This window comes from Pseudophryne corroboree, chromosome 1 (assembly GCF_028390025.1).
Source record: "Pseudophryne corroboree isolate aPseCor3 chromosome 1, aPseCor3.hap2, whole genome shotgun sequence".
Taxonomy (NCBI): Eukaryota; Metazoa; Chordata; class Amphibia; order Anura; family Myobatrachidae; genus Pseudophryne; species Pseudophryne corroboree.
Genome location: NC_086444.1, coordinates 54,375,781 through 54,403,069, shown reverse-complemented (window position 1 = coordinate 54,403,069; position 27,289 = coordinate 54,375,781). Strand labels below are relative to the sequence as shown.

Here is a 27,289-nt window from a genome sequence, read left to right as displayed (position 1 = left end):
CAGCCTGAGTGGCTGGGGAGCAGTCACACAAGGAAAAAATTTCCAGGGAGTGTGATCAAGTCTGGAGACTTCTCTCCACATAAATATACTGGAGCTAAGGGCAATTTACAAGGCTCTAAGCTTAGCAAGACCTCTGCTTCAAGGTCAGCCGGTATTGATCCAGTGGGACAACATCACGGCAGTCGCCCACGTAAACAGACAGGGCGGCACATGAAGCAGGAGGGAAATGGCAGAAACTGCAAGGATTCTTCGCTGGGCGAAAAATCATGTGATAACACTCTCAGCAGTGTTAATTCCGGGAGTGGAAAACTGGGAAGCAGACTTCCTCAGCAGGCATAACCTCCACCCGGGAGAGTGGGGACTTCAGCGGGAAGTCTTCCACATGATTGTAAACCGTTGGGAAAAACCAAAGGTGGACATGATGGCGTCCCGCCTGAACAAAAAACTAGACAAATATTGCGCCAGGTCAAGGGACCCTCAGGCAATAGCGGTGGACGCTCTGGTAACACTGTGGGTGTACCAGTCAGGGTATGTGTTCCCTCCTATGCATCTCATACCAAAAGTACTGAGAATCATAAGAAGGAGATGAGTAAGAACGATACTCGTGGTTCCGGATGGGTCAAGAAGGACTTGGTACCCGGAACTTCAAGAGATGCTCACGGAAGAACCGTGGCCTCTACCTTTAAGAAAGGACCTGCTCCAGCAGGGGCCTTGTCTGTTCCAAGACTTACCACGGCTGCGTTTGACGGCATGGCAGTTGAACGCCGGATCCTGAAAGGGCATTCCAGATGAAGTCATCCCTACCCTGGTCGAAGCCAGGAAGGATGTAACCGCAAAACATTTTCACCGCATTTGGCGAAAATATGTTGCGTGGTGTGAGGCCAAGAAGGTCCCTACAGAGGAATTCCAACTGGGTCGTTTCCTACATTTCCTGAAAACAGGACTGTCTATGGGCCTAAAATTAGGGTCCATTAAGGTTCAAATTTCGACCCTGTCGAATTTCTTCCAGAAAGAACTGGCTTCAGTGCCTGAAGTTCAGACGTTTGTAAAATGGGTACTGCATATACAGCCTCCTTTTGTGCCCCCAGTGGCACCTTGGGATCTCAATGTTGTTTTGAGTTTCCTAAAGTCACATTGGTTTGATCCACTCACCACTGTGGAATTAAAATATTTCACATGGAAGGTGAAGATTCTATTAGCCCTGGCTTCAGCCAGGCGTGTGTCAGAATGGGCGGCTTTATCATATAAAAGCCCTTACTTAATTTTTCATTCTGACAGGGCAGAATTGAGGACTCGTCCTCGATTTCTCCTTAAGGTGTTTTCTGTTTTTCACATGAACCAACCTATTGTGGTACCTGCGGCTACTAGGGACTTGGAGGACTCCAAGTTACTTGACGTTGTCAGGGCCCTGAAAATATATGTTTCCAGGACGACTGGAGTCAGAAAATCTGACTCGCTGTTTAGCCTGTATGCACCGAACAAGATGGGTGTTCCTGCTTCTAAGCAGACGATTGCTCGCTGGATTTGTAGTACAATTCAGCTTGCACATTCTGTGGCAGGCTTGCCACAGCCAAAATCAGTAAAAGCCCATTCCACAAGGAAGTGGGCTCATCTTGGGCGGCTGCCCGAGGGGTCTTGGCTTTACAACTTTGCCGAGCTGCTACTTGGTCAGGGGCACACCCTGACTGAGGAGGACCTGGAGTTCTCTCATTCGGTGCTGCAGAGTCATCCGCACTCTCCCGCCCGTTTGGGAGCTTTGGTATAATCCCCATGGTCCTGACGGAGTCCCCAGCATCCACTTAGGACGTTAGAGAAAATAAGAATTTACTTACCGATAATTCTATTTCTCGTAGTCCGTAGTGGATGCTGGGCGCCCATCCCAAGTGCGGATTGTCTGCAATACTTGTACATAGTTATTGTTACAAAAATCGGGTTATTCTTGTTGTGAGCCATCTTTTCAGAGGCTCCTTCGTTGTTATCATACTGTTAACTGGGTTCAGATCACAGGTTGTACGGTGTGATTGGTGTGGCTGGTATGAGTCTTACCCGGGATTCAATATCCTTCCTTATTATGCACGCTCGTCCGGGCACAGTATCCTAACTGAGGCTTGGAGGAGGGTCATAGGGGGAGGAGCCAGTGCACACCACCTGATCCTAAAAGCTTTTATTATTGTGCCCTGTCTCCTGCGGAGCCGCTAAACCCCATGGTCCTGACGGAGTCCCCAGCATCCACTACGGACTACGAGAAATAGAATTATCGGTAAGTAAATTCTTATTTTTTCTTTCTTTTTCTTTCACACCAGCTCAACGACATTAGGCCTCTCCCCTACACTAGGTCCTTGTCCTACTGTGTGAGAGAATGATCACACATAATAAGGTTTATGGGAGGGCTCTATTATTAGGTAGAAGTATTATAGGGCAGAAAATAGGGCCTTTATATACCCAGGTACAGTCCCGCAACATGAAGGTTTTTATACATTCCTCTATTTATGGTCATACAGCATTTTTATATATTTGGGAGTGTTTTTTTTTTAATTTATTTTTTTAGTTCCATAAGTGCACCCCAATAGTTATACGGAACAGCTTTCCCTTTCTGTGTACCCCTGATCTTTATGGATCGTGCATTGGCTGAGCGCTCATTGACGCTTCCTTTTCTCATTCCAGTGAGATGTGTCTTTGGGATGTGAACGATGGAAGATGTGTAGAGTTTACCAAATTAGCTTGTACGCATACCGGTATACAGGTGGGTGTAAAACAACTTCATATACATACATGTTGCTGTTTTGGTATAGGAAATGAAAGCCATCCACATGCAACTGTTGAATAAATAATTTGGGTTCATAACTTGATGCAAATGGTGTAACGTTGATGTAACATAACCTAACCCCGAATTAGTCTATTCTCAGCAAATGGCATTGTCTAAGGGGGGAATTCAATTGTTTGAAAAGTCGGTTGGGTGTCTGTTTTATTTCCTGTCTATTATATAGGAAAGAAACAGGCACCCAACTGACTTTTCCAACAATTGTAAACCCCCCCTTAGTGTTTATCTGGGATTATTGCTAATATCGGGTTAGTGCTAACGTGCGATGTAAGGCTTTTATTCCTTTTCTCAGTTCTACCAGTTCTCTGTTGGAACGCAGCGAGAGGGGCGGTTACTGTGCCATGGCCACTACCCAGAAGTCCTAGTTGTGGACGCCAGCAGCCTGGATGTTCTCTACACTCTTGTATCAAAGATCTCTCCAGACTGGATCAGCTCGATGAGCATCATCCGCTCCCACAGAACACAGGGTAACTCAAGCAGGCTTTCTGCTGCATGCGCTGTTCACGGTGGGGGCGGCTAAAGCTTTCCTGTGCAGATTGGGAACCGTTTTACAAGTTATTGTTTTCAAATAATCTTTTTTTTTTTTTTTTTGTCATTTTATTAGAATTTTTTGTTTTTTTATAAAGGACTATTATGCCTCCTAAGAAATTGTAGTTATGGTAATTTAAAAAAAAAAATGTTTAGAACCTGATTAAAACTGGCGTTAAGACTAATTGATGCTTATTTGTCGGCTTCAGTTAACATACTTGTTTTTTTTTTGTTTTTTTTCCTTTTTATTTGTTTGTATCACAGAAGATACAGTTGTAGCGGTTTCGGTCACTGGAATCCTGAAGGTCTGGATCATCACAGCGGAGGTTCACCGCATGCAGGTAAGTGATGGGTATCTGCTACCTGGTATATGTCTTCTACTCCTGTCCTGATAACCTAAGAATATTACGGAACTATAATTTCCAGCATGCCCTGGCAAATCGCAGTACAGGTTGAGTATCCCTTATCCAAAATGCTTGGGACCAGAGGGTATTTGGATATCGGATTTTTCCGTATTTTGGAATAATTGCATCCCATAATGAGATATCATGGTGATGGGACCTAAATCTAAGCACATAATGCATTCATGTTACATGCACACCTTATACACACAGCCTGAAGTTATTTTTAGCCAATATTTTCAATAACTTTGTGCATTAAACAAAGTGTGTCTACATTCACACAATTCATTTATGTTTCATATACACCTTATACACACAGCCTGAAGGTAATTTAATACAATATTTTTTATAACTTTGTGTATTAAACAAAGTTTGTGTACATTGAGCCATCAGAAAACAAAGATTTCACTATCTCACTCTCACTAAAAAAAAGTCCGTATTTCGGAATATTTGGATATGGGATACTCAACCTGTATTACCGAATCTGTGAATGTAAATAGTTATAGGCCCTACACACTGGGCGATATTACTGAAAGATATGAACGATCTCGTTCATTAATGAAGGAGATACCGTTCATATCTTTCAGTGCGGAGGCACCAGCGATGAACGATGCGCGGCCCCGCGCTCGTTTATCGCTGGTGCCCCGTCGCTTGTGCATGCAGGCCAATGTGGACAATCTCGTCCATATTTGCCTGCACAGCTATGGAGCCGGGTGACGGGGGAAGTGAAGAAACTTCACTCCCCTGTCACTGCCCCCCCCCCCCCCCCCCCCCCCCGCGCCGGGTCGCCTGTCGGCCGTATCCGCCGTCGGGCAGCTCGGCGGCGGATCACATAGTGTGTAGGGCCCTTTACACAAATTGTTCATGCAATATTCCTTATTGCTCACCAGAGCTAACATGGGACGCTGACCTTTCCGAGTTCCCATTCAGTTGCACCACATCTTTTCTCTATTCACTGCTTTGTCCAGTTGGGCGGATCATGTTGCTCAGTGGCCAGAGCTTACTGGTATGTGACAGAGTGCAGGGTATGTATCCCAGAACGCCGAGCCACCCGGATGGGCTTAGCAGATGCACAGCGGAGTCGGATGCTGCTGGGAAGGTTACATTCTGTTATTATAGAATTGGCAATTGGGCGACATTGGGAATTAGATCTATAGCCCTGTCATTCAAGCTGCTCTAGAACGACACATTCCAACATGTCCTGCCACAAGTTTAGCACATAACAGCAAAATCATGGCAGGGCATGCTGGAATGTATAGTTCTCTTTGATTGCTGCTGTTCACAAATAAGCTGAGATCTGTGTGGTTGTAGTATATGAACTAGTGTTGCGTTAAGTTTTGTTAATGTTTCTAGGTAAGTGAAGCTTTGCAGTACTGTTCTTTGGAATATTTGCCAGCGTTTTGAAATCTAATCTGTGGCATTTGGCTTTGTGTCCCCTGTCCTGTAATAACCACAGTACAGTGCCATGTATTCCCACCACCGATACAGTGCGGAATTGTAAAGGCTATAGAGCCGGTGCAGTGCCCTGTTAGTCTGTGATACGGTTTTGCTCATCTCTTCTTGGGGTCTTTGTGTGTTTGATTCCAACTGAATTTCTCTTACGTCCTAGAGGATGCTGGGGTCTATATTAGTACCATGGGGTATAGACGGGTCCACCATTAGCTATGGGCACTTTAAGACTTTGATAGTGTGGGCTGGCTCCTCCCTCTATGCCCCTCCTACCAGACTCAGTTTAGAAAATGTGCCCGGAGGAGCCGGTGACAGCTAGTGGAGTTCTTAGAGCTTTTCTGGTTTTATTGTTTTTTTAAGATGTTAGGCACTGACAAAGCCTATATGTTTATCCTATTTAAAACACTTTAAAAGGTTAAGAGACACAGTACGCAATTGGCGCAAAAGTTACCGCAAGGGTACGCCCTTAACTATACCTTAAGGAATGTACTTATACTGTAAACATTTGTGCAGTGATAATGTGTAGATGTAATGCAGTGTAACCTTGTTAGCTTAAAAGCTGTATGAGCGACTATGACGCTCTGAGAACCTTTGTGCAATATAATAATCAATCAAATACCGGTCTTAGGATCTAACACCTTAAATGAACGTTCTATTGCAAAAGAATAAACAAATACAAGTTATACACTACCAAAATAACATAGAATACCTAACCGAATTTCTACACATAAAATACAATAAAAGGCACAAGTACTTTTAAGGGGAAGGAGAGAGAGAATGACTTATAACATTAAATAAGAGACAATATGGTTGCAGAGAAACCTACACATGTGAGAAACAATCGCTGCGCAGTTAGTCAATGCTGAGAATCTTTGTGGAGAGAATACTTGAGCTTACCCATACTGGCTGTCCCTATATACACAACACCCAGCAACAACACAATGGTACCGCATGGGACAGAAGCTAGACTCCATTTTGGGAAAACTCCCATGATTCCAAAGACTGCAACACATGGTTCAAAGGGGGAGGAGAAAACACCCAGCAGCAGCCATCTTCTTCAAACCAACTAATTATATTCCACATTCCAATCCAACTAATTATAATCCACATTCCAATACAACTTCCTAGAACCATCTTATTCAATTTCACATTCCAAACAACTCAGTATCTCAATAACCAGAGCATATGGTATGCTGGCTATGCTATATGAATCATCACAAGACCAGATCACAATGTAACCACACATCCCAGCATGCCATTGCTACAAAACCCATATTCACAAGTAACTGCATGGCGGTATTCATGATTGACAAGGTATATTATAACAAACCAGCACAATCTATTTTAAATCACCATAGGCAAACAAATACCACAAATGCTATGCTACAGGTTGTCTAATGTCCCAGCTACCATCACAGATTCCCAAACAAGTTACAATATCCTAGTTAAACCAGCACCATTGACCTTAAAGCCATCTGTCTATATTTCCTTATCTAGCCATGTGAATTCAATACTTAGCCTTTCGCTTGGAGGTCAGTCCTGGGGATGAACCAGCCATGCTGCTGGGTGCTAGCTTAGTTCTGAGTGTAGCTACAGTACATCTGTCCTCTGAGATCACAAGCAACTGAACCCTGACCTCTTCTCTAGCCAGGAACTACTTTCCTGTTTGACTAGTTCCTGGGGGAGGGGTCTCTCCTGCACAATTCAGTTACTATTCTCTTATGCATATGCTGATCAGGTTCAGCCCTGAAAACTGCCAAAAGGGTTGGCTTGAGTTCCCTGTTCATTGTATCATTTATTGTTCTAACAAAGTGATTTTTAGCTTTTATACATATAATCATATCTATCCGCTGCAATGTCCCACAACTTCACAACAAGTATCAAATTAATCTACACACCAATCTGCTTGTTTCAATAGTAAACATGACGGGTTTATCTGGTTCGGTTCAAATAATACACATTCATGACATTAATTCATTAGCTAATTTTAAATCTCCATGATGTCTGGTGCTTGATATTATTATAATTATGTACTGTATGAAATAAGTGTCAAATCCATCTCTGTGCCATGTCCGTGTAAATGCGTGTGTTACCATATATTGCTGTGCTCGCTGCGCATATTTGCAAGTATAGCGACTTAAATGTGTGCAGTTTGTATGTTCTCTCTATGTAATATTTTTTACTTTGACAGCACAGGGAGTGTGCTGGCAACAGCCTCCCTGCTTCGTGGGACTTAGGGGGGGAGTAGTGTCCAACCCTCAGAGGTTAATGGAAACTCCACTGACAGGACATTAAGCTCCCGAGGGTGATGATCGTTAGTCCCCGAGGCGACCGCTCACTCCCGCAGCTTGCCGCCGCCACCCCCTGACAGAGCCAGAAGATCGCAGTGGTGAGTGTGACACCGGTGACCCGACAAGCGGGGAGCCGGTGTGAATGGCGGCAACTGGGTGGGAGCGCAGTACTGACACTGCGCTCTGGAAGGTTCAGCGGTACATCAGGTGCGGCGCTGTGAGGGGCGCCCTGGGCCAGCGCAAATACCCTCAAAACTGGTCATTTCTACTATATTTCTGCTGCTAGTTTATAATACCTCAGCCAGTATAATCCAGTAAAGTGCGGGAAGACGCACCATGTTTGGGGGCGGAGCTTCTCAGAGCGGACCCAGCAGCTCACCAGTGCCATTTTCTTCCTGCAGTTAATCACTGAGAGACGCTGACAGGGAGTGCTGACCCTCCACACGACTCAGCTATCCTGTGCGGTACCAGGGAGTTGTAGAAGGGGGGTGAGGGGGGAGACTGTATTTTACTGTGTAACAGTGACGTGCGGTGGGGTGAGGCAGAGCCTTACCTGTTATACCAGGCTTTCCCAACCACGGTCCTCAAGGCACACTAACAGTGCAGGTTTTAGGGATATCCAGGCTTCAGCACAGATGACTTAATTAGTACCTCAGTTATTTTGATTTAACCATCTGTGCTGCAGCCTGGATATCACTAAAACCTGCACTGTTGGTGTGCCTTGAGGACCGTGGTTGGGAATGCCTGTGTTATACTAACGTTTGCACCAGAGTTTTTACTGTGTAAAGTATATGTAAAACACAAAGAATATGTTTGAAATATCTTTTTTGTATTATTCTAATAATTTTTATAGCCGAAATTCTGCAGTAAAAGGTCTATGACAGGTTGAGGCAGTGCCTCACCTTGCAACCTTTTCCGCACCTCTCACAAAATTTCCAGGGGTTTATACTGCTGCACCTGTGTATAATGCCCAGATGTACCCTTTGGCTCATATATTACGTTTAATTCTGGCTCTGGTGCTAGCCAGTGCCTCCTGAGCCATTTAGCTCACCGCACGTCCCTGCTGTGTAATCTATTAAGGGGACACAGTCAGCGCCAGGCAGTTACTCTGTCACTGTATACTGGGGTGCTGTGTTTGCTGGCTCCAATCTCTGTGTTTCTCTGAAGGTACTTGGGGGGAAACTGTGTCTGACATTTTCCTGTGTGTGTATGCAAATTCTCACATAACCATGTCCAGGGACTCTGTGTCTTGCGCGGTAGAATATGTATCTTCTCCAGAGGAATCCATTCCATGTACTCAGGAATGTAATATTTTGTCTCAGCCTTCCGAATCCGAGCCCCAGTGGGTAGCTTCTATTAAAGGCATGATATCCCAGATTTCCACTAGGATTGCACATTATGAGACTGAATCACAGATTTTAAAACAATCTGTGGAGGCTTTGTTTGGTTCTGTCTCTACTACCTCAAAATCCCCTGGTGTATCCAAGAAACGTGCGCTTGCTAAGATAATGCAGGTCAACACCGACTCTGGCACGGCAGAGGGTGATGCGGATATGCGGGGGGGGGGGGGGGGGGGGGTTAGGCTTCCCTGGCAAGAGGGGTGCAACTCATGATTGAGGCCATTAGGGATGTGTTACACATTACTGACAAACCACCGGAACAGGTAGAGGAGGCTTACTTTACAGACAATAAGAAAGTCTCCCTGACCTTCCTGACGTCTAAGGAATTAAGCGCCTTATTTGAAAAATCCTGGGAAAATCCTGAGAAAAAATTCCAGATCCCAAAGAGGGTTCTTGTGGCTTTTCCTTTCCCTGAGTATGATATGAAAAAGTGGGAAAACCCACCTATAGTAGACGCCTCTGTATCTAGATTGTCTAAAAAGGTGGTTTTACCTATCCCTGGGTCTACCGCTTTGAAAGAACTGGCTGACCGCAAAATTGAAACTACACTCAAATCCATATACACTGCTTCAGGAGTGGCATTAAGGCCCACTATTGCCTGTGTAAGGATTTCTAAAGCCATACTAAAGTGGTCAGGCACATTACTAGAGGACTTAGATTCTATCGATAGAAGTGACATTGAATTGTTTTTGCGTAACATACAGGATTCTGCAGGTTTCATGGTGGAGGCCACGAAGGACCTTGGTAATCTGACTGCAAGGACTTCGTCCATGGCTGTTTCAGCACGCAGGTGTCTCTGGCTACGCCAATGGTCTGCAGACGCAGAATCCAGGAGAAGTGTGGAGAACCTACCCTTCACAGATCAGGCTCTATTTGGGGAGGCATTGGATGCGTGGATCTCCACGGCAACCACTGGTAAGTCAACCTTTCTTCCCTCAGCCTCTCAGACGACGAAGAAACCTTTTTCTACGTCCTCTGTGCAGTCCTTTTCGGTCTGATAAAGTCAAAAAGTCCAAGACTCCTGCCACTTTCTTCAGAGGTGGGCGAGCAAAATCCCAAAAACCGGCACCTGCAAGTTCCCAAGACCAGAAACCTGCCTCTGTGTCCTCAAAATCCTCAGCATGACGGTGGACCTCCATGCCTGGAAAACGGGTAGGTGGGAGTGAGACTCAGAGGTTTCAGTCAAGTCTGAGTGTCGCCCGGTCTGGATCCCTGGGTACTTGATATTATGTCCCAGGGGTACAGACTGGAGTTTCAGGAGCTCCCACCCCACAGGTTCTTCAAATCAGGCCTGCCAGCTTTGCTGACAGACAGGGCTATCCTTCAGGGCGCCATTCACAAATTGGAAAGGTCAGATGTAATTGTTCCTGTTCCACCTCATCTGGTAAACCAGGGTTACTATTCAAACCTGTTTGTGGTACCGAAACCGGATGGGAAGGGAATTCAAGTTCAAAATGGAGTCTCTGAGAGCGGTGATCTCAGGGCTGGATGAGGGAGAGTTTCTGGTGTCCTTGGACATCAAGGATGTATACCTCCATATCCCGATTTGTCCGCCACACCAGGTTTATCTCAGATTTGCGCTGTTGGACTGTCCCTATCAGTTCCATGTGCTGCCGTTCGGCCTCTCCACAGCACCGAGGGTGTTTACCAAGGTAATGGCAGAGATGATGATTCTCCTCCGCAGGCAGGGGGTGAATATAATTCCTTACCTAGACGATCTGCTGATAAAGGCATCTTCCAGGGAGAGGTTGTTGCAGTCCATTGCTCTCGCGACTCGACTGCTCAGGGAACATGGATGGAACCTGAATCTTCCAAAATCACATTTGGAGCCGACAAGGAGATTGTCTTTCCTGGGGATGATCCTTGACAAGGAAGTGCAGAGGGTATTTCTACCGGTGGAAAAAGCGTTGATGATTCAAAGTATGGTCTGGGATGTCTTGAAGCCTACCCGGGTATCTGTTCATCAGTGCATTCGCCTTCTGGGGAAGATGGTTGCCTCCTACGAGGCTCTTCAGTACGGAAGATTTCATGCACGGTCCTTCTAACAGGATCTCCTGGACAAGTGGTCGGGATCTCATCTGCACATGCACTAGAGTATACGTCTGTCACCACAAGCCAGGATTTCCCTCCTGTGGTGGCTACACTTGCCGCACCTTCTAGAGGGCCGCAGGTTCGGGATTCAGGACTGGATCCTTCTAACCACGAATGCAAGTCTCAGAGGTTGGGGCGCAGTCACCCAAGGGGAAACCTTCCATGGAAGGTGGTCAAGTTTGGAATCCATTCTTCCAATCAACATTCTGGAACTAAGGGCCGTGTACAACGGTCTTCTACAAGCGGCACATCTTCTACAAGAGCGGGCCATTCAGGTGCACACGTTAGCGCTGTCAGCAATCTTCATTTCGGGAGTTGACAACTGGGAAGCGGACTTCCGCAGCAGACACGATCTCCATCCGGGAGAGTGGGGTCTCCATCCGGAGGTGTTCACGGAGGTGACAACTCTTTGGGGTGTACCTCAAATAGACATGATGACCTCCCGTCTCAACAAGAAGCTTCGGAGGTACTGTACCGAGTCCAGAGACCCACAAGCAGTGGCGGTGGACGCCCTGGTAACTCCGTGGGTGATCCAGTCAGTGTACATGTTATCTCCACTTCCTCTCATTCCAAGGATTCTAAGGTTCCTAAAGAGAACAAGAGTTCAGGCAATCCTCATTGCTCCGGACTGGCCAAGCAGGGCTTGGTACGCGGATCTTCTGGATCTACTACTGGAAGAGCCGAGGCCTCTTCCTCTCCCGGAGGACCTTCTGCAACAGGGGCCGTTCGCTTATCAAGACTTACCACGGCTATGTTTGACGGCATGGAGGTTGAACGCCAGATATTAGCTCGGAAGGGCATTCCAAACAAGGTTATTCCTACCCTGATTCAGGATAGGAAAGGAGTAACGTCTAAACATTACCATCACATTTGGAAAAAGTATTTATCTTGGTGTGAATCCAAGAACTTTCCTACAATGGAGTTTCAACTGGGACGGTTTTTCCTTTTCCTGCAAGAAGGTGTGGATATGGGCCTGAGGTTGGGATCCGTAAAGGTCCAGATTTCGGCCTTATCGATTTTCTTCCAGAAACAACTGGCTTCCCTTCCTGAGGTTCAGACTTTCTTAAAAGGGTTTTTGCACATCCAGCCTCCCTTTTTTTTCCACCTACGGAACCCTGGGATCTTAACGTGGTGTTACAGTTCCTTCAATCGGATTGGTTCGAGCCTCTCCAGGAGGTTGAGGTCAAGTTTCTCACGTGGAAGGCTGTCACTATGTTGGCCTTAGCTTCTGCTAGACGTGTGTCGGAGTTGGGGGCTTTGTCTTATAAAAGCCCCTACTTGATCTTCCATGAAGATAGAGCTGAGCTCCGGACACGTCAGCAGTTCCTTTCGAAGGTTGTGTCGGCATTTCATATCAACCAACCTATTGTGGTGCCAGTTGCTACTGACTCCTCAATTCCGTCAAAGTCCTTGGATGTTGTAAGGGCTCTGAAAATCTATGTGCAGAGGACTGCTCGTCACAGGAAATCGGACTCTGTTTGTCCTTTATGATCCCAAGAAAATTGGGTGTCCTGCTTCTAAGCAGACGATCTCTCGCTGGTTCAGGATCACTATCCAGTATGCATGTTCTACGGCAGGCTTGCTGGGTCCTAAATCTGTTAAGGCCCACTCTACTCGTAAGGTGGGTTCTTCCTGGGCGGCTGCCCGGGGTGTCTCGGCTTTACAACTTTGCCGAGCGGCTACTTGGTCTGGGTCGAACACGTTTGCTAAGTTCTACAAGTTCAATACTTTGGCCTCTGAGGACCTAAAGTTTGGTCAATCAGTTCTGCAGGAGCCTCCGCGCTCTCCCTCCCGTTCTGGGAGCTTTGGTACATCCCCATGGTACTAATATGGACCCCAGCATCCTCTAGGACGTAACAGAAAATAGGATTTTCTCTGACGTCCTAAGTGGATGCTGGGACTCCATAAGGACCATGGGGAATAGCGGCTCCGCAGGAGACTGGGCACAACTAAAGAAAGCTTTAGGACTACCTGGTGTGCACTGGCTCCTCCCTCTATGACCCTCCTCCAGACCTCAGTTGGAATTTTGTGCCCGGCTGAGCTGGATGCACACTAGGGGCTCTCCTGAGCTCCTAGAAAAAGAAAGTTTATTTTAGGTTTTTTATTTTCATTGAGATCTGCTGGCAACAGACTCGCTGCTACGAGGGACAAAGGGGAGAGAAGCGAACCTACCTGCTTGCAGCTAGCTTGGGCTTCTAAGGCTACTGGACACCATTAGCTCCAGAGGTATCGAACACAGGGCCCGACCTCGATCGTCCGTTCCCGGAGCCGCGCCGCCGTCCCCCTTACAGAGCCAGAAGCAAGAAGAGTCCTGGAAATCGGCGGCAGAAGACTTCGGTCTTCAAACAAGGTAGCGCACAGCACTGCAGCTGTGCGCCATTGCTTCCCATGCACACCTCACACTCCGGTCACTGATGGGTGCAGGGCGCTGGGGGGGGCGCCCTGGGCTGCAATATTAAGTACCTTGGCTGGCAAAAAAACACATAATATAGTCATAGAGACTATATATGTGTAAAATACCCCTGCCAGATATACATAGAAAAAAGCGGGAGAAGTCCGCCGAAAAAGGGGCGGGGCTATCTCCCTCAGCACACTGGCGCCATTTTCCCTCACAGCTCCGCTGGAAGGATCGCTCCCAGGCTCTCCCCTGCAGTTTCCAGACTACATAGGGTAAAAAAGAGAGGGGGGGGGGGGCCACTAAATTTAGGCGCAATATTGTGTATACAAGCAGCTATTGGGAAAAATCACTCAGTTATAGTGTTAATCCCTGTGTTATATAGCGCTGTTGGTGTGTGCTGGCATACTCTTTCTCTGTCTCCCCAAAGGGCTTTGTGGGGTCCTGTCCTCAGTCCGAGCATTCCCTGTGTGTGTGCGGTGTGTCGGTACGGCTGTGTCGACATTTTTGATGAGGAGGCTTATGTGGAGGCGGAGCAAGTGCCGATAAATGTGATGTCACCCCCTGCGGGGCCGACACCTGAGTGGATGGACTTGTGGAAGGAATTACGTGAAAGTGTCAGCTCCTTACATAAAAGGTTTGACGACATATCAGATGTGGGACAGCCGGCTTCTCAGCTTGTGTCTGCCCAGCTGTCTCAAAAGCCATCAGGGGCTCTTAAACGCCCGCTACCTCAGATGGCAGACACAGATGTCGACACGGATACTGAATCCAGTGTCGACGACGATGAGACAAATGTACATTCCAATAGGGCCACACGTTACATGATTGAGGCAATGAAAAATGTGTTGCACATTTCTGATATTACCCCCAGGAACCACAAAAAAGGGTATTATGTTTGGGGAGAAAAAACTACCAGTGGTTTTTCCCCCATCTGAGGAATTAAATGAGGTGTGTGAAGAAGCGTGGGCTTCCCCCGATAAGAAACTGGTAATTTCTAAAAGGTTACTAATGGCGTACCCTTTCCCGCCAGAGGATAGGTCACGTTGGGAAACATCCCCTAGGGTGGATAAAGCGCTCACACGTCTGTCAAAAAAGGTGGCACTACCGTCTCCGGACACGGCCGCCCTAAAGGAGCCTGCTGATAGGAAGCAGGAGGCTATCCTGAAGTCTGTATATACACACGCAGGTATTATACTGAGACCAGCTATTGCTTCAGCATGGATGTGCAGTGCTGCAGCTGCGTGGTCAGATTCCCTGTCGGAAAATATTGATACCCTAGACAGGGACACTATATTGCTATCCATAGAGCATATAAAAGACGCAGTCTTATACATGAGAGATGCACAGAGGGATATTTGCCGGCTGGCATCTAAAATAAGTGCAAATGTCCATTTCTGCCAGGAGAGGATTATGGACTCGGCAGTGGACGGGTGATGCAGATTCTAAAAGGCACATGGAAGTTTTGCCTTATAAGGGTGAGGAGTTGTTCGGGGATGGTCTCTCGGACCTCGTTTCCACAGCAACAGCTGGGAAGTCAGCATTTTTACCCCATGTTCCCTCACAGCCAAAGAAAGCACCGTATTATCAGGTACAGTCCTTTCGGCCCCATAAAGGCAAGCGGGTTAAAGGTGCGTCCTTTCTGCCCAGAGGCAGAGGTAGAGGGAAAAAGCTGCAGCATACAGCCAGTTCCCAGGAGCAAAAGTCCTCCCCCGCTTCCTCCAAGTCCACCGCATGAAGCTGGGGCTCCACAGGCGGAGCCAGGTACGGTAAGGGCCCGTCTCAAAAACTTCAGCAATCAGTGGGCTCGCTCACGGGTGGATCCCTGGATCCTTCAAGTAGTGTCTCAGGGGTACAAGCTGGAATTCGAGACGTCTTCCCCCCCGCCGTTTCCTCAAATCTGCCTTGCCAACAACTCCCTCAGGCAGGGAGGCAGTGCTAGAGGCAATTCACAAGCTGTATTCCCAGCAGGTGATAGTCAAGGTGCCCCTCCTTCAACAAGGACGGGGTTACTATTCCACAATGTTTGTGGTACCGAAACTGGACGGTTCGGTGAGACCCATTTTAAATTTGAAATCCTTGAACACATATATATAAAAAATTTCAAGTTCAAGATGGAATCGCTCAGGGCGGTTATTTCAAGCCTGGACGAGGGGGATTACATGGTAACACTGGACATCAAGGATGCTTACCTGCATGTCCCCATTTACCATCCTCACCAGGAGTACCTCAGATTTGTGGTACAGGATTGTCATTACCAATTCCAGACGTTGCCGTTTGGTCTGTCCACGGCACCGAGGGTATTTACCAAGGTAATGGCCGAAATGATGATACTCCTTCGAAAAAAGGGAGTTTTAATTATCCCGTACTTGGACGATCTCCTGATAAAGGCGAGGTCCAGGGAGCAGTTGTTGGTCGGGGTAGCACTATCTCGGGAGGTGCTACAACAGCACGGTTGGATTCTAAATATTCCAAAGTCACAGCTGGTCCCTACAACACGTCTACTGTTCCTGGGGATGGTTCTGGACACAGAACAGAAAAAAGTGTTTCTCCCGGAGGAGAAAGCCAAGGAGCTGTCATCTCTAGTCAGAGGTCTCCTAAACCAAAACAGGTGTCGGTGCATCACTGCACGTGAGTCCTGGGAAAAATGGTAGCTTCCTACGAAGCAATTCCATTCGGCAGGTTCCATGCAAGGACTTTTCAGTGGGACCTGTTGGACAAGTGGTCCGGATCGCATCTTCAGATGCATCGGCTGATAACCCTGTCTCCAAGGACCAGGGTGTCTCTGCTTTGGTGGCTGCAAAGTGCTCATCTTCAAGAGGGCCGCAGATTCGGCATACAGGACTGGGTCCTGGTGACCACGGATGCCAGCCTTCGAGGCTGGGGGGCAGTCACACAGGGAAGAAACTTCCAAGGACTATGGTCAAGTCAGGAGACTTCCCTACACATAAATATTCTGGAACTGAGGGCCATTTACAATGCCCTAAGTCAGGCAAAACCCCTGCTTCAAAACCAGCCAGAACTGATCCAGTCAGACAACATCACGGCAGTCGCCCATGTAAACCGACAGGGCGGCACAAGGAGCAGGACGGCGATGGCAGAAGCCACAAGGATTCTCCGATGGGCGGAAAATCACGTGTTAGCACTGTCAGCAGTGTTCATTCCGGGAGTGGACAACTGGGAAGCAGACTTCCTCAGCAGGCACGACCTCCACCCGGGAGAGTGGGGACTTCATCCAGAAGTCTTCCAACTGATTGTAAACTGTTGGGAAAGGCCACAGGTGGACATGATGGCGTCCCGCCTAAACAAAAAGCTAGAAAGATATTGCGCCAGGTCAAGAGACCCTCAGGCGATAGCTGTGGACGCTCTAGTGACACCGTGGGTGTACCGATCGGTTCATGTGTTCCCTCCTCTTCCTCTCATACCCAAGGTACTGAGGATAATAAGGAGAAGAGGAGTAAGAACTATACTCATTGTTCCGGATTGGCCAAGAAGAGCTTGGTACCCGGAACTTCAAGAAATTATCTCAGAGGACCCATGGCCTCTGCCGCTCAGACAGGACCTGCTGCAGCAGGGGCCCTGTCTATTCCAAGACTTACCGCGGCTGCGTTTGACGGCATGGCGGTTGAACACCGGATCCTGAAGGAAAAGGGCATTCCGGAGGAAGTCATTCCTACGCTGATTAAAGCTAGGAAAGAAGTGACCGCAAACCATTATCACCGCATTTGGCGAAAATATGTTGCGTGGTGTGAGGCCAGGAAGGCCCCAACGGAGGAATTTCAGCTGGGCCGTTTTCTGCACTTCCTACAGTCAGGGGGTGACTATGGGCCTAAAATTGGGTTCCATTAAGGTCCAGATTTCGGCTTTATCGATTTTCTTCCAGAGAGAACTGGCTTCACTACCTGAAGTTCAGACTTTTGTTAAGGGAGTGCTGCATATTCAGCACCCTTTTGTGCCTCCAGTGGCACCTTGGGATCTCAACGTGGTGTTGGATTTCCTAAAGTCACATTGGTTTGAGCCACTTAAAACCGTGGAATTAAAATATCTCACGTGGAAAGTGGTCATGCTGTTGGCCTTGGCTTCGGCCAGGCGTGTGTCAGAATTGGCGGCTTTGTCATGTAAAAGCCCTTATCTGATTTTCCATATGGATAGGGCAGAATTGAGGACTCGTCCCCAGTTTCTCCCTAAGGTGGTATCAGCCTTTCATTTGAACCAACCTATCGTGGTGCCTGCGGCTACTAAAGACTTGGAGGCTTCCAAGTTGTTGGACGTAGTCAGGGCCCTGAGAATTTATGTTTCCAGGACAACTAGTGTCAGGAAAACTGACTCGTTGTTTATCCTGTGACAATGCTATATTCCTTGTCGTATAAACAACCCTTTGTGAAGCTAAGAACACTGTACGCTGTTTACTTAAGAAGTACCGTAATGGTACGCTATTGGCGTAGCGATCGCTCAGCCGTAGGCGAGACGCTCAAGCGTCACGTTCGCTCACGGCCCAGTGATCACAGGACACGTTATTGGCTATGTCTAGGGGAATGATTCGCTGTAGCGTAGCGTACGCTCGAGACCACGAGGAGGTCACCAGCGATGCAGACGCTCACAACACTATACCTTTATGTTAAAACCTTATACCAATGAAATACACTGAATACCTTAATGTGAGTACAGGGTGTAAATGCAACCTTGTGTAACCTGACTAACTACAAAGCTGCTTGAGCGTCACCGACGCTCAAGTGAACACTTAACACTATAGAAAATGCACAGATACTGGTTTAGGTTCCAAGGCCTATTAACTGTATTATATCTAATATACTTGTAAAAAGGGGATAACAGTACAAATGATACACTACAATATAACAGAGACTTCCTAACCACAGAACTAAACAATAAATACAAAAAGACAATACTACACTGACCTAAATGCAATACAGTACAATACTATAATACTATGAGAGATATAAGAGAAAAGAGGAGCGAGAGAGATAGAGAGAGAGAGAGAAATTGGCTCACAGAAAGACAATGATTACGGAGAGAAACTTACGCACAAAGGGTATGATCGCCTGCGCCTCGATATCCAGCTCCCGGCTATCAGCAGATAACCGTTGATGAGAGAGTGAGAGCTGGATGTGGTCGGCCTGCCTATTTATGCCCCACACACAATGCAATCTCATAGTCCCTACAATCCCATTGTCCATTGGCCGAAGGAATTCGGCCCTGCATCATAACAAAAGGTCATAGGGTGATTCATACAGGTGGGCTGTGACGATTTCCAACAGCTCAGGTGGGTGGGAAACTGGGTTTCCCGCCGCATACCTGAGTATGTGTAAATAATAGAAATGGACATAAACTTCTTATGTCCATAACTATTCGCACGAGTGATTAATACGCTCCAAACCAACACCGGAATATTGCTAATTAAATACTCTTCCGATGGGTACCAAACACTGCTGTATGATTCCTGTTAGACCCTTCGTACGATATAAAGAGGGATTCCTCAGCTCTGGGACATTGTATTTTAACCAAACTTTCAGAATCTATCAAAGGGACCATGATCTATAAACTACATTAATTGTGAAAATATGTAACGAATGAGTCGCACGCTACGACCACATAAACTCTACCGTAAATACGCATACCGCGCCTGCGTGTGCACGCTATTGCGGGTATGCGCTTCCACGGGAGAGCGTACGCACGCGCAGCGCGGACCAGTGTGCGGTGCAAATATGGCAACGTGCATTGAGACATTTTTCTGACTTTGACAGTCCACCCTTTGGCAGTCAATAATAACTGCCACAAAACATTTAAGGAGAAAAATGTAAGTCAGGGGTTAATTGATTTCCATGGTTGGGTAGGGGAGAAGAGTGGAGTAGGTGTGAAGAGGGTATGACCTAGTGAGAAAGTAGAAGCATGTGTGTATGAGTCCATGTTTGGAGGGTCATGTATCATCGTGCCGTACGTGTGGTAAATCAAGCTTCGAGGTATTGCGAAGTATACATTTGAATTCCTTCTTGTCCTGTGGTACAGGTCTGTGGATGGGCTGTCAAACTCTACCGAGCTCATTTCGGCTGTGGTTGTAACAAAATGGGGATGCACATTTTAGTTGATGATACATGAATGGGGGAGGTATGTGGTTGCTGCTATCTGTGCCTGTATTCCCTATCGTCTATGTGTGTCGTTACCTGGGGGTTTCAGAGATGAAGATAAAGAACACTTACGAAAAATGCAATGATATTCTATGTCAGGGAAATGTACATCTGTCGTCGAAGTTGTTTTCGGTATCTGTTGAGAGTCGTCTTCTTTGCGCTGTATTGCTCCTTGGGCATGAGCAAATAGCTTTGTCTGAGCCATCAGATTTACAAAAAATGTTGGGCTAGCGTGAGTTTAAAAGTACTAGGGAAACTGGGGATCCATGGCAAAGTTCATCAAGTGTCCATATTTAAAGTTGTCAAATCTTCTTCTTTGGTCAATCCGTTGTCTGTATACATCTCGTCTCGTCAGCTTCCTCGTCCAAGGGGGTCTTTGTATCTTTGCTTGTTGGTTTGGTTGATCTTGGAAAACTACGCCTCCATCATCATAATCGGAACCCATTCCAGAACCTCTCTCGACCTCTATGGTACTCTCGCCGGAACAGACTGCTCTGGTCAACATCATGGTTAACATCAAAATCCGGATCACAGTCTCTTGGGGCAAGTCCATCTTTGAGGAGGAAATAGAGAAGAATGAGAAGGGGGAAAAAGAAATTTTAAGGGAGAGGGGATGGGGAGTGGAGAAAACAATAAAAGGGAGAGGGGAGTCGACAGCTGCTTTCGATCTTCAAGGCTCAGGTGCCGCCTCAGTCCTCCTGGAACAGACACTCTAGTGATACAACCTCTACCGTCTGTTCCTTATCACGGGACTTCTCTGGATCAGCAACCTTCTTGCAGTGGGATGAATGGACCCAAGTCTCTCTCTCAGCAACCTTCAATGCTGTGGTGCTAGTCAATAAGACCTGGTATGGTCCTTCCCATCTATCAATAAGACAACCTGAGCGTAGAAAATTTCGTATCATTACATAATCCCCAGGTTCAATGTCATGACAATTACTATCTGGTAAATCAGGAATCACCAACTTCAGATTATCATTTTGATTCCTCAACTGCTTACTCATGTTAATCAAGTATTTTACAGTTACTTCATTGTTACATTTCAAATCATCCTGAGGGTTAATCATGACATGCGGTTGTCGACCAAACAGAATTTCAAAAGGGGACAAGTTAAGAGGGGACCTGGGAGTGGTTCTGATGCTATACAAAACAATGGGTAAAGCTTCTGGCCACGTCAATCCTGTCTCTGCCATTACTTTACTCAATTTATTTTTAATAGTGCTGTTCACTCTTTCGACCTTCGCACTCGCCTGTGGACGGTACGGAGTGTGCAGCTTGCTATCAATTCCCATCAACTTACACATTCCTTGAAAGACATCACCTGTAAAATGGGTACCCCTATCACTTTCAATGATTCTAGGGATACCATATCTACATACAAATTCCTGCACAATTTTCTTAGCTGTAAACATAGCGGTATTTGTAGCTGCTGGAAAAGCTTCGACCCAATTCGAGAAAACATCTATACAAACAAGTACATATTTCAAATTTCTACATGGGGGTAATTGAATGAAGTCAATTTGTATTACTTGGAAAGGGCCGCCGGCAGGTGGGATATGGGATGGTTCTGTAGGTATTGCCTTTCCAATATTCTTTCTCAGACAGGTAAGGCATGACATTGCTCTTTTACCCGCATGAGAGGAGAATCCTGGGGCGCACCAGTATGCTCTTACCAATTTGCACATCCCCTCCTTGCCTAGATGAGTCAGCCCGTGAGCTGCTTCAGCCAGACATGGAAGGTATGCCCTGGGGGCCACTGGTTTACCATGTCCATCCGTCCAGAGCCCTGAGGACTCCTGGCCATATCCCTTTGCCTTCCAGACTGCTCTTTCCTGTGTGGAACACAAATTCTGCATCTCACACAACTTCTGTGTGTTGATGGTATTAAATACCATCAACTGTGTGGTGTCTGTCCGTGTGGGGGTAGCAGCTGCAAGCTTTGCGGCTTCGTCTGCTCGGCTGTTACCAAGTGACACTGGGTCTTGACTATATGTATGTGCTTTACATTTGATAACAGCCACTCTGTCGGGTTCCTGTATCGCTGTTAGAAGCCTTTTTATGTGAGCTGCATGCGCTATCGGTGTACCAGCTGCCGTCATGAAATTTCTGAGACGCCATAGCGCTCCGAAATCATGGACTACCCCGAACGCGTATCTAGAATCGGTGTAGATATTGGCAGACTTACCCTTAGCCAATTCACATGCTCTGGTTAGGGCGACCAGTTCAGCAACCTGGGCTGAGTGAGGTGGGCCTAGCGGTTCCGCTTCTATGGTGTCTTGGTCATCTACGACTGCGTATCCAGTACACAAGTCTCCCGAGTCTGACTGTCTGTGACAACTACCGTCCGTGTAGAACGTGAGTTCTGCATCTTCTAGTGGATTGTCACTGATGTCAGGCCTTGCGGTAAAATTTTGGGTCAAATATTCCATACAATCATGTGCATCTTCCTTTGCATTAAATCCTCCTTCCCCATCACTCTCACCTCCCACCCTTTGTGCCTGACCAGGCACACCTGGGAGAAATGTCGCAGGGTTTAATGCACTGCATCTCCTTATGGTGATGTTTACGGGGGCCATTAATGCCAATTCCCATCTTGTAAACCTTGCTGATGAGACGTGTCTGGTTTGGGCAGAATTCAATAAGGCAGATACCGCATGCGGTGTATGGATTGTGAGGTTGTGGCCTAGCACGACATCTTCGCTTTTTGTCACTAGCAATGCTATCGCCGCAACGCTACGCAAGCATGTGGGGAGGGATCGCGCTACCGTGTCTAGCTGAGCGCTGTAGTATGCAATTGGCCTGCTGGCATCACCGTGTTTTTGTGTTAGTACACCTGCTGCGCACCCAGCACTTTCTGTTCCGTATAGTTCAAAGGGTTTCCCATAGTCTGGCATACCTAGTGCTGGTGCCTGCGTTAGGCACTGTTTGAGTCTCTCAAATGCTGTTTCGGATTCGTCTGTATGCGAAATCCGATCAGGTTTGTTTGAGGAGACCATTTCCTGCAAAGGTAGCGCCAATATGGAAAACCCTGGGATCCAATTACGGCAATACCCACACATTCCTAAAAACGTCCTGATCTGTTGCTGGGTTTGTGGCAGTGTCATGTCTCTAATGGCTTGGATTCTATCAGCGGTCAGGTGTCTCAGTCCTTGTGTTAGACAGTGTCCCAAATATTTTACCTTAGCTTGGCATAATTGCAACTTGTCTTTGGAGACCTTGTGACCTGTGTCTGAAAGATGAAACAGGAGCTGTTTCGTATCCTTCAGGGATGCCTCCAATGAATCAGAACACAGTAGTAGATCATCCACGTACTGTATCAACACTGATCCACTTTCCGGTTGGAAAGACTGTAAACAATCATGCAAAGCCTGAGAAAATATACTTGGACTATCTATGAAACCTTGGGGTAACCGAGTCCACGTGTATTGGACTCCTCTGTATGTGAATGCAAACAAATATTGGCTGTCAGGGTGCAGAGGTACCGAAAAGAAAGCGGAGCAGAGGTCAATAACAGTGAAAAATTTGGCAGTGGGAGGAATTTGCATTAGGATGACAGCTGGATTAGGCACTACGGGGAACTGACTCTCAACTATTTTGTTAATCCCCCTTAGATCCTGCACTAGCCTGTAACCCCTCCCCCCACTCTTTTTAACAGGGAAGATGGGACTATTTGCTGTGCTGGACGTTCTTACTAGAATGCCCTGTTGTAGCAAGCGCTCTATTACGGGAAAAACTCCTAACTCCACCTCTGGCTTCAGAGGATACTGTGGGATTTTTGGAGCTATCCTACCATCTTTTACTTGCACAACTACTGGAGCTACATTTGCCATTAATCCAGTGTCCTGTCCATCTTTTGTCCAAAGCGACTCTGGTATCTGAGATGTCATCTCTTCTACTTGGGATGGATTCCTATTTGTCATAATGGAATGTGACATTAATTTTGATGGGGAGTCTAACATGTCTCGTACTTCCTGAGCGTGATTCTCAGGAATGTCCAAGAATACACCTTCAGGAGTACAATAAATGACGCAACCCATTTTACATAGTAAGTCTCTACCCAGAAGATTAGTTGGTGCCGATGCAGCCAGCAAAAAGGAATGCTTGGTATGCAAAGGCCCTATTGTAATCTCGGCTGGTTTGCTAACAGGGTAGTGCTGGACTACTCCTGTTACTCCCATGGCTGGAATTGTCCTACCAGTGGTTCTCATGCCCACTGTCGAATTTATCACTGACTTGGCCGCCCCTGTGTCTACAAGAAAGTTTAAAGTTTTACCAGCTACATTGATTGCAATCTCTGGTTCGCTTCCAAGACTGGCAATCAACTTAACTGGCTGCAGATTACAGGTATGGCCACACCCCTATTGGGTATGCTGACCTCCCTGAATCCCATTGGCAGCAACTACTTGTGGGGGAGTTAGCTGGGAACTACCAGAGGCATGCCAATCTCTGTTCGGGGGGTATCTTTTTGTTTCCCCTGTATGTGGCTCAAAACTCCGCCTCTGTGGACCCTGCTCCCAATGTCGTGTGTTGTGTTGTTGTCTAGGGGGTTGAAAAGATCTTTGTACATTCTTTGTTCTACATTCTCGTGCATAGTGTCCCGGTCTGTTACAAGAAAAACATGTTATTACACTTGCCTTACCCACAGGATTCGGTGGTACATACGCAGGCTGCCTTGTGGTCAGCGCCTGTATACTTACGGACATCAACTTATCACTTTGCGACTCCCTGTGCCTAGTGATATTTCTGTCGTGATCAATAGCAGCCTCTCTCAAGGTGGACACTGACAGACCTCGCCAACATGGCTGCGTGGTCTGTACCCTAGCTTTTAATGTTTCTTTCAAACCATCCATCAGTACAGATACTGCTACTTCTCGATGGTTTGGGTTGGTCTTAATGTCTTCTATACCAGTGTACTTTGCCATTTCTAATAGTGCCCGGTGAAAATATTCTGTTGCCGTTTCGGACTCCTTTTGCTTAATGGAAAATATTTTATTCCATTTAACAACGGCAGGGAAATACTCTTTTAGCTGTAAATTTATCCTTTTTACATTATCCTTGTTGTACACGTCTGTAAGCGGTACATCTTTATCCAATGCACAATCAGCTAAAAACTGAGTTGCATCAACATTGGAAGGTAAACAAGCTCTTAGCAGTATCTGCCAATCCTTGTTGTTGGGTTCTACAGTGTTACCTAGATCCCTGATGTATTTTTGGCTAGCAACTAAATCCTTCCTGGGGTCAGGAAATTCGGACACTATTGTTCTTAATTCCATTCTGGAAAATGGAGTGTACATGGCAATGTTCCTTATGGGAGTGGCTCCAGACACATCTGTTTTTCCATTGGGAACTGCTATTACCCTTACAGGAGCAATTCTAACAGCCTCTTCCTGTGTAGATTCTACTGCTTGTTGTGGTACAATTGTTTCAGTGTAGTGCATGGTGCCGTACTTACCCGTTGACACGACCTCACCTATCCCTCCGCTAGGGGCTTTCACTAATCTCGTGGGTGTCGCTGTGCCTACTGTGGTCTCTGCTATGGTGGCCGCAAGAGAGAGAGCTGAAATTGTTGCTGAATCGTCTTCTTGATCACACTCCTGAGGAAGGTTCAAAACAGGGTACAACTTGCACGGGTTAATACTTGCATGAGTTATTTGGTTAACATCATTAACATTTACAGTGTTACTAAGAGTTTGTGTTTTACAACCCAGTGCGTTTCTCTCCGCAATCAACTTCTCTCCTGCAATGTATGGTGGGGGAGGAGCTGTGGCAATCAACTTCCTGACTGCCCCAGATCCTGCCGCCAGAGCCAACCCTCTCTGTATCTCACCTTCCTGGTGCCATAACTGTAAACAATCATGATGCTGAATTCGTCTCTTTGCTGATTTTACGAGACATATCCTCCTCCTTAAATTTTGTAACACTTCTGGACTGAAGCTACCTATTCTTGGGAATTTGTCCCTGTCTTGTACTGTCATTCTCTCCCATTCATCACATAAAACCTCTGTGTGACTACCGTATTTTTCACACATTACATATCGTGCCGACCCGACTGGTCGGTTCTCTGAATCAACCCGAACCGAGGTTGATCGCCCCCTACCGGAACAAATGGCCCCCATAATCTGCAGGCGTTGCTTATTCCTCCTTGGATCTTTATCTCAAGGTTTTCAGCGAACCCTTACAAACAAACCAAGATGTCCTTGGGCAGGCCGGCGGTGGTGGTTTATCAAGTACCCCACTTACTTCTCGCCCACGTTGGCCAGTACTGCAATCACTGTAACCAGAGCTGCTGTACCCAACCCAGGGCCCCTGTGAACCTTTATTTACTGGGGCGCGTTCCCCAGCAAGTATCGGTTGTTGGATAGTTCCTGAGTGACCAGCGAACTTCCCTTCCAAAAATAAAAAATTACACAAATCACGTCAGAATGTACAAATAGCGTTTGTGACCACTTTACTCTAATGGTATTAGGTCAGATTACTAACTACTGCACACAATTACGTGCGGTCCAATCGTTCAGTACACGAGCACTACTTGTCATGTACTGAAAGACCAATGGAATCGATGTTTCCGGCCGCGATTCCTTCAGCAAGAGCTTATGGCCTATATGGGTTCTGCACCAACACCCCAGGCGTTGTGCCACTGGACTTTTATAGCGGACCTTTTACCTTACGACCTCCTGGTCTTGTTCCTTATGACCTCCTGGTCTTGTTACCTTATGACCTCCTGGTCTCGTTACCTTATGGTCCGCTATACTCTAATGCTCAAATATTATTTAACCAGGGATGCCTCCCTAGCCACCGTATATGTCACTTACACGTATGTCCCTTGACGAGTACCCGGCTTTCCTTTTGGTTCCACCTTAAAGTTATATAAACTTTTGTATACAAAACACACTCACTCAACACATGTACACTTTGTTTCTATATCTATTTCTGCGCAGAAATTGTCTTTAGGCCAAAAGTGTTACCAATTAGGAGCAGGATCTGTTAAACTAAATTTCAGATTTTTCCAAAAATAGATTTGCGTTATTTACCGCGTCGCGTTATCTACCGCTGTGCGTTAATTATCGCCTTTGCGCTATTTATCGCTTTGCGCTAATTCAACTTTTCGTGACGAGCTACGTGGGCGTAACCAGACGCTACGTTGCGTAATGAACGCTGCGTGCGTCTGCCTTTTGGATTGCGTACGCTAGTCTTTGTTAGTGACACGCGTACGCAATGCAAAGGTCCACCGTAACACAATATATTTTTATCAATGTAAATGATCCCTGATCATCTACCGCAATCCACACTGACTGCCTTGTATCTCAGACAAACCGTGTGTTTTTCTATACTTTAACTATTACCTCTACTATGAAATAACAGCAAATCTCTTTTTAGCACTTTCTATCAACTATAAAAATTGGCAAACAGGAATAGTGATATACGAAATTGAAAAAGAAATGCAGATATATGCGTGCGTACGCAAGACAAGAGAAAAATAAACAGTTTTAAAAAGACACAAGCGTTTTGTTCTTACTTCCGGTTACCGGATTCCTTCAGCACTCTTTGTCTAAGCGAAGCAGACGCTTATCCCGTCAGCAACTGCGAGACAACCTCCCACCCTTTGCTGGGGGATAATGTCTGCTGATCTACCTAGTGCAGATGTGAGAAGTATAGGACGAGTCCCCAATTGACAATGCTATATTCCTTGTCGTATAAACAACCCTTTGTGAAGCTAAGAACACTGTACGCTGTTTACTTAAGAAGTACCGTAATGGTACGCTATTGGCG

General features: G+C 46.5%; 1 protein-coding gene across 7 annotated transcripts in view; it reads left to right on the top strand.

Annotated features, from left to right (window-relative positions):
• Positions 1-27,289, top strand: part of WDR7 (WD repeat domain 7) — a 799,383-nt gene that overhangs the window by 64,504 nt on the left and 707,590 nt on the right. For all 7 annotated transcript variants that reach the window (XM_063959708.1, XM_063959725.1, XM_063959718.1 and 4 more), the window contains exons 4-6: positions 2,665-2,743; positions 3,114-3,288; positions 3,614-3,690. In XM_063959708.1, coding sequence (XP_063815778.1) covers positions 2,665-2,743; positions 3,114-3,288; positions 3,614-3,690 — 331 coding nt within the window. The remainder of the gene's footprint in view (positions 1-2,664; positions 2,744-3,113; positions 3,289-3,613; positions 3,691-27,289) is intronic.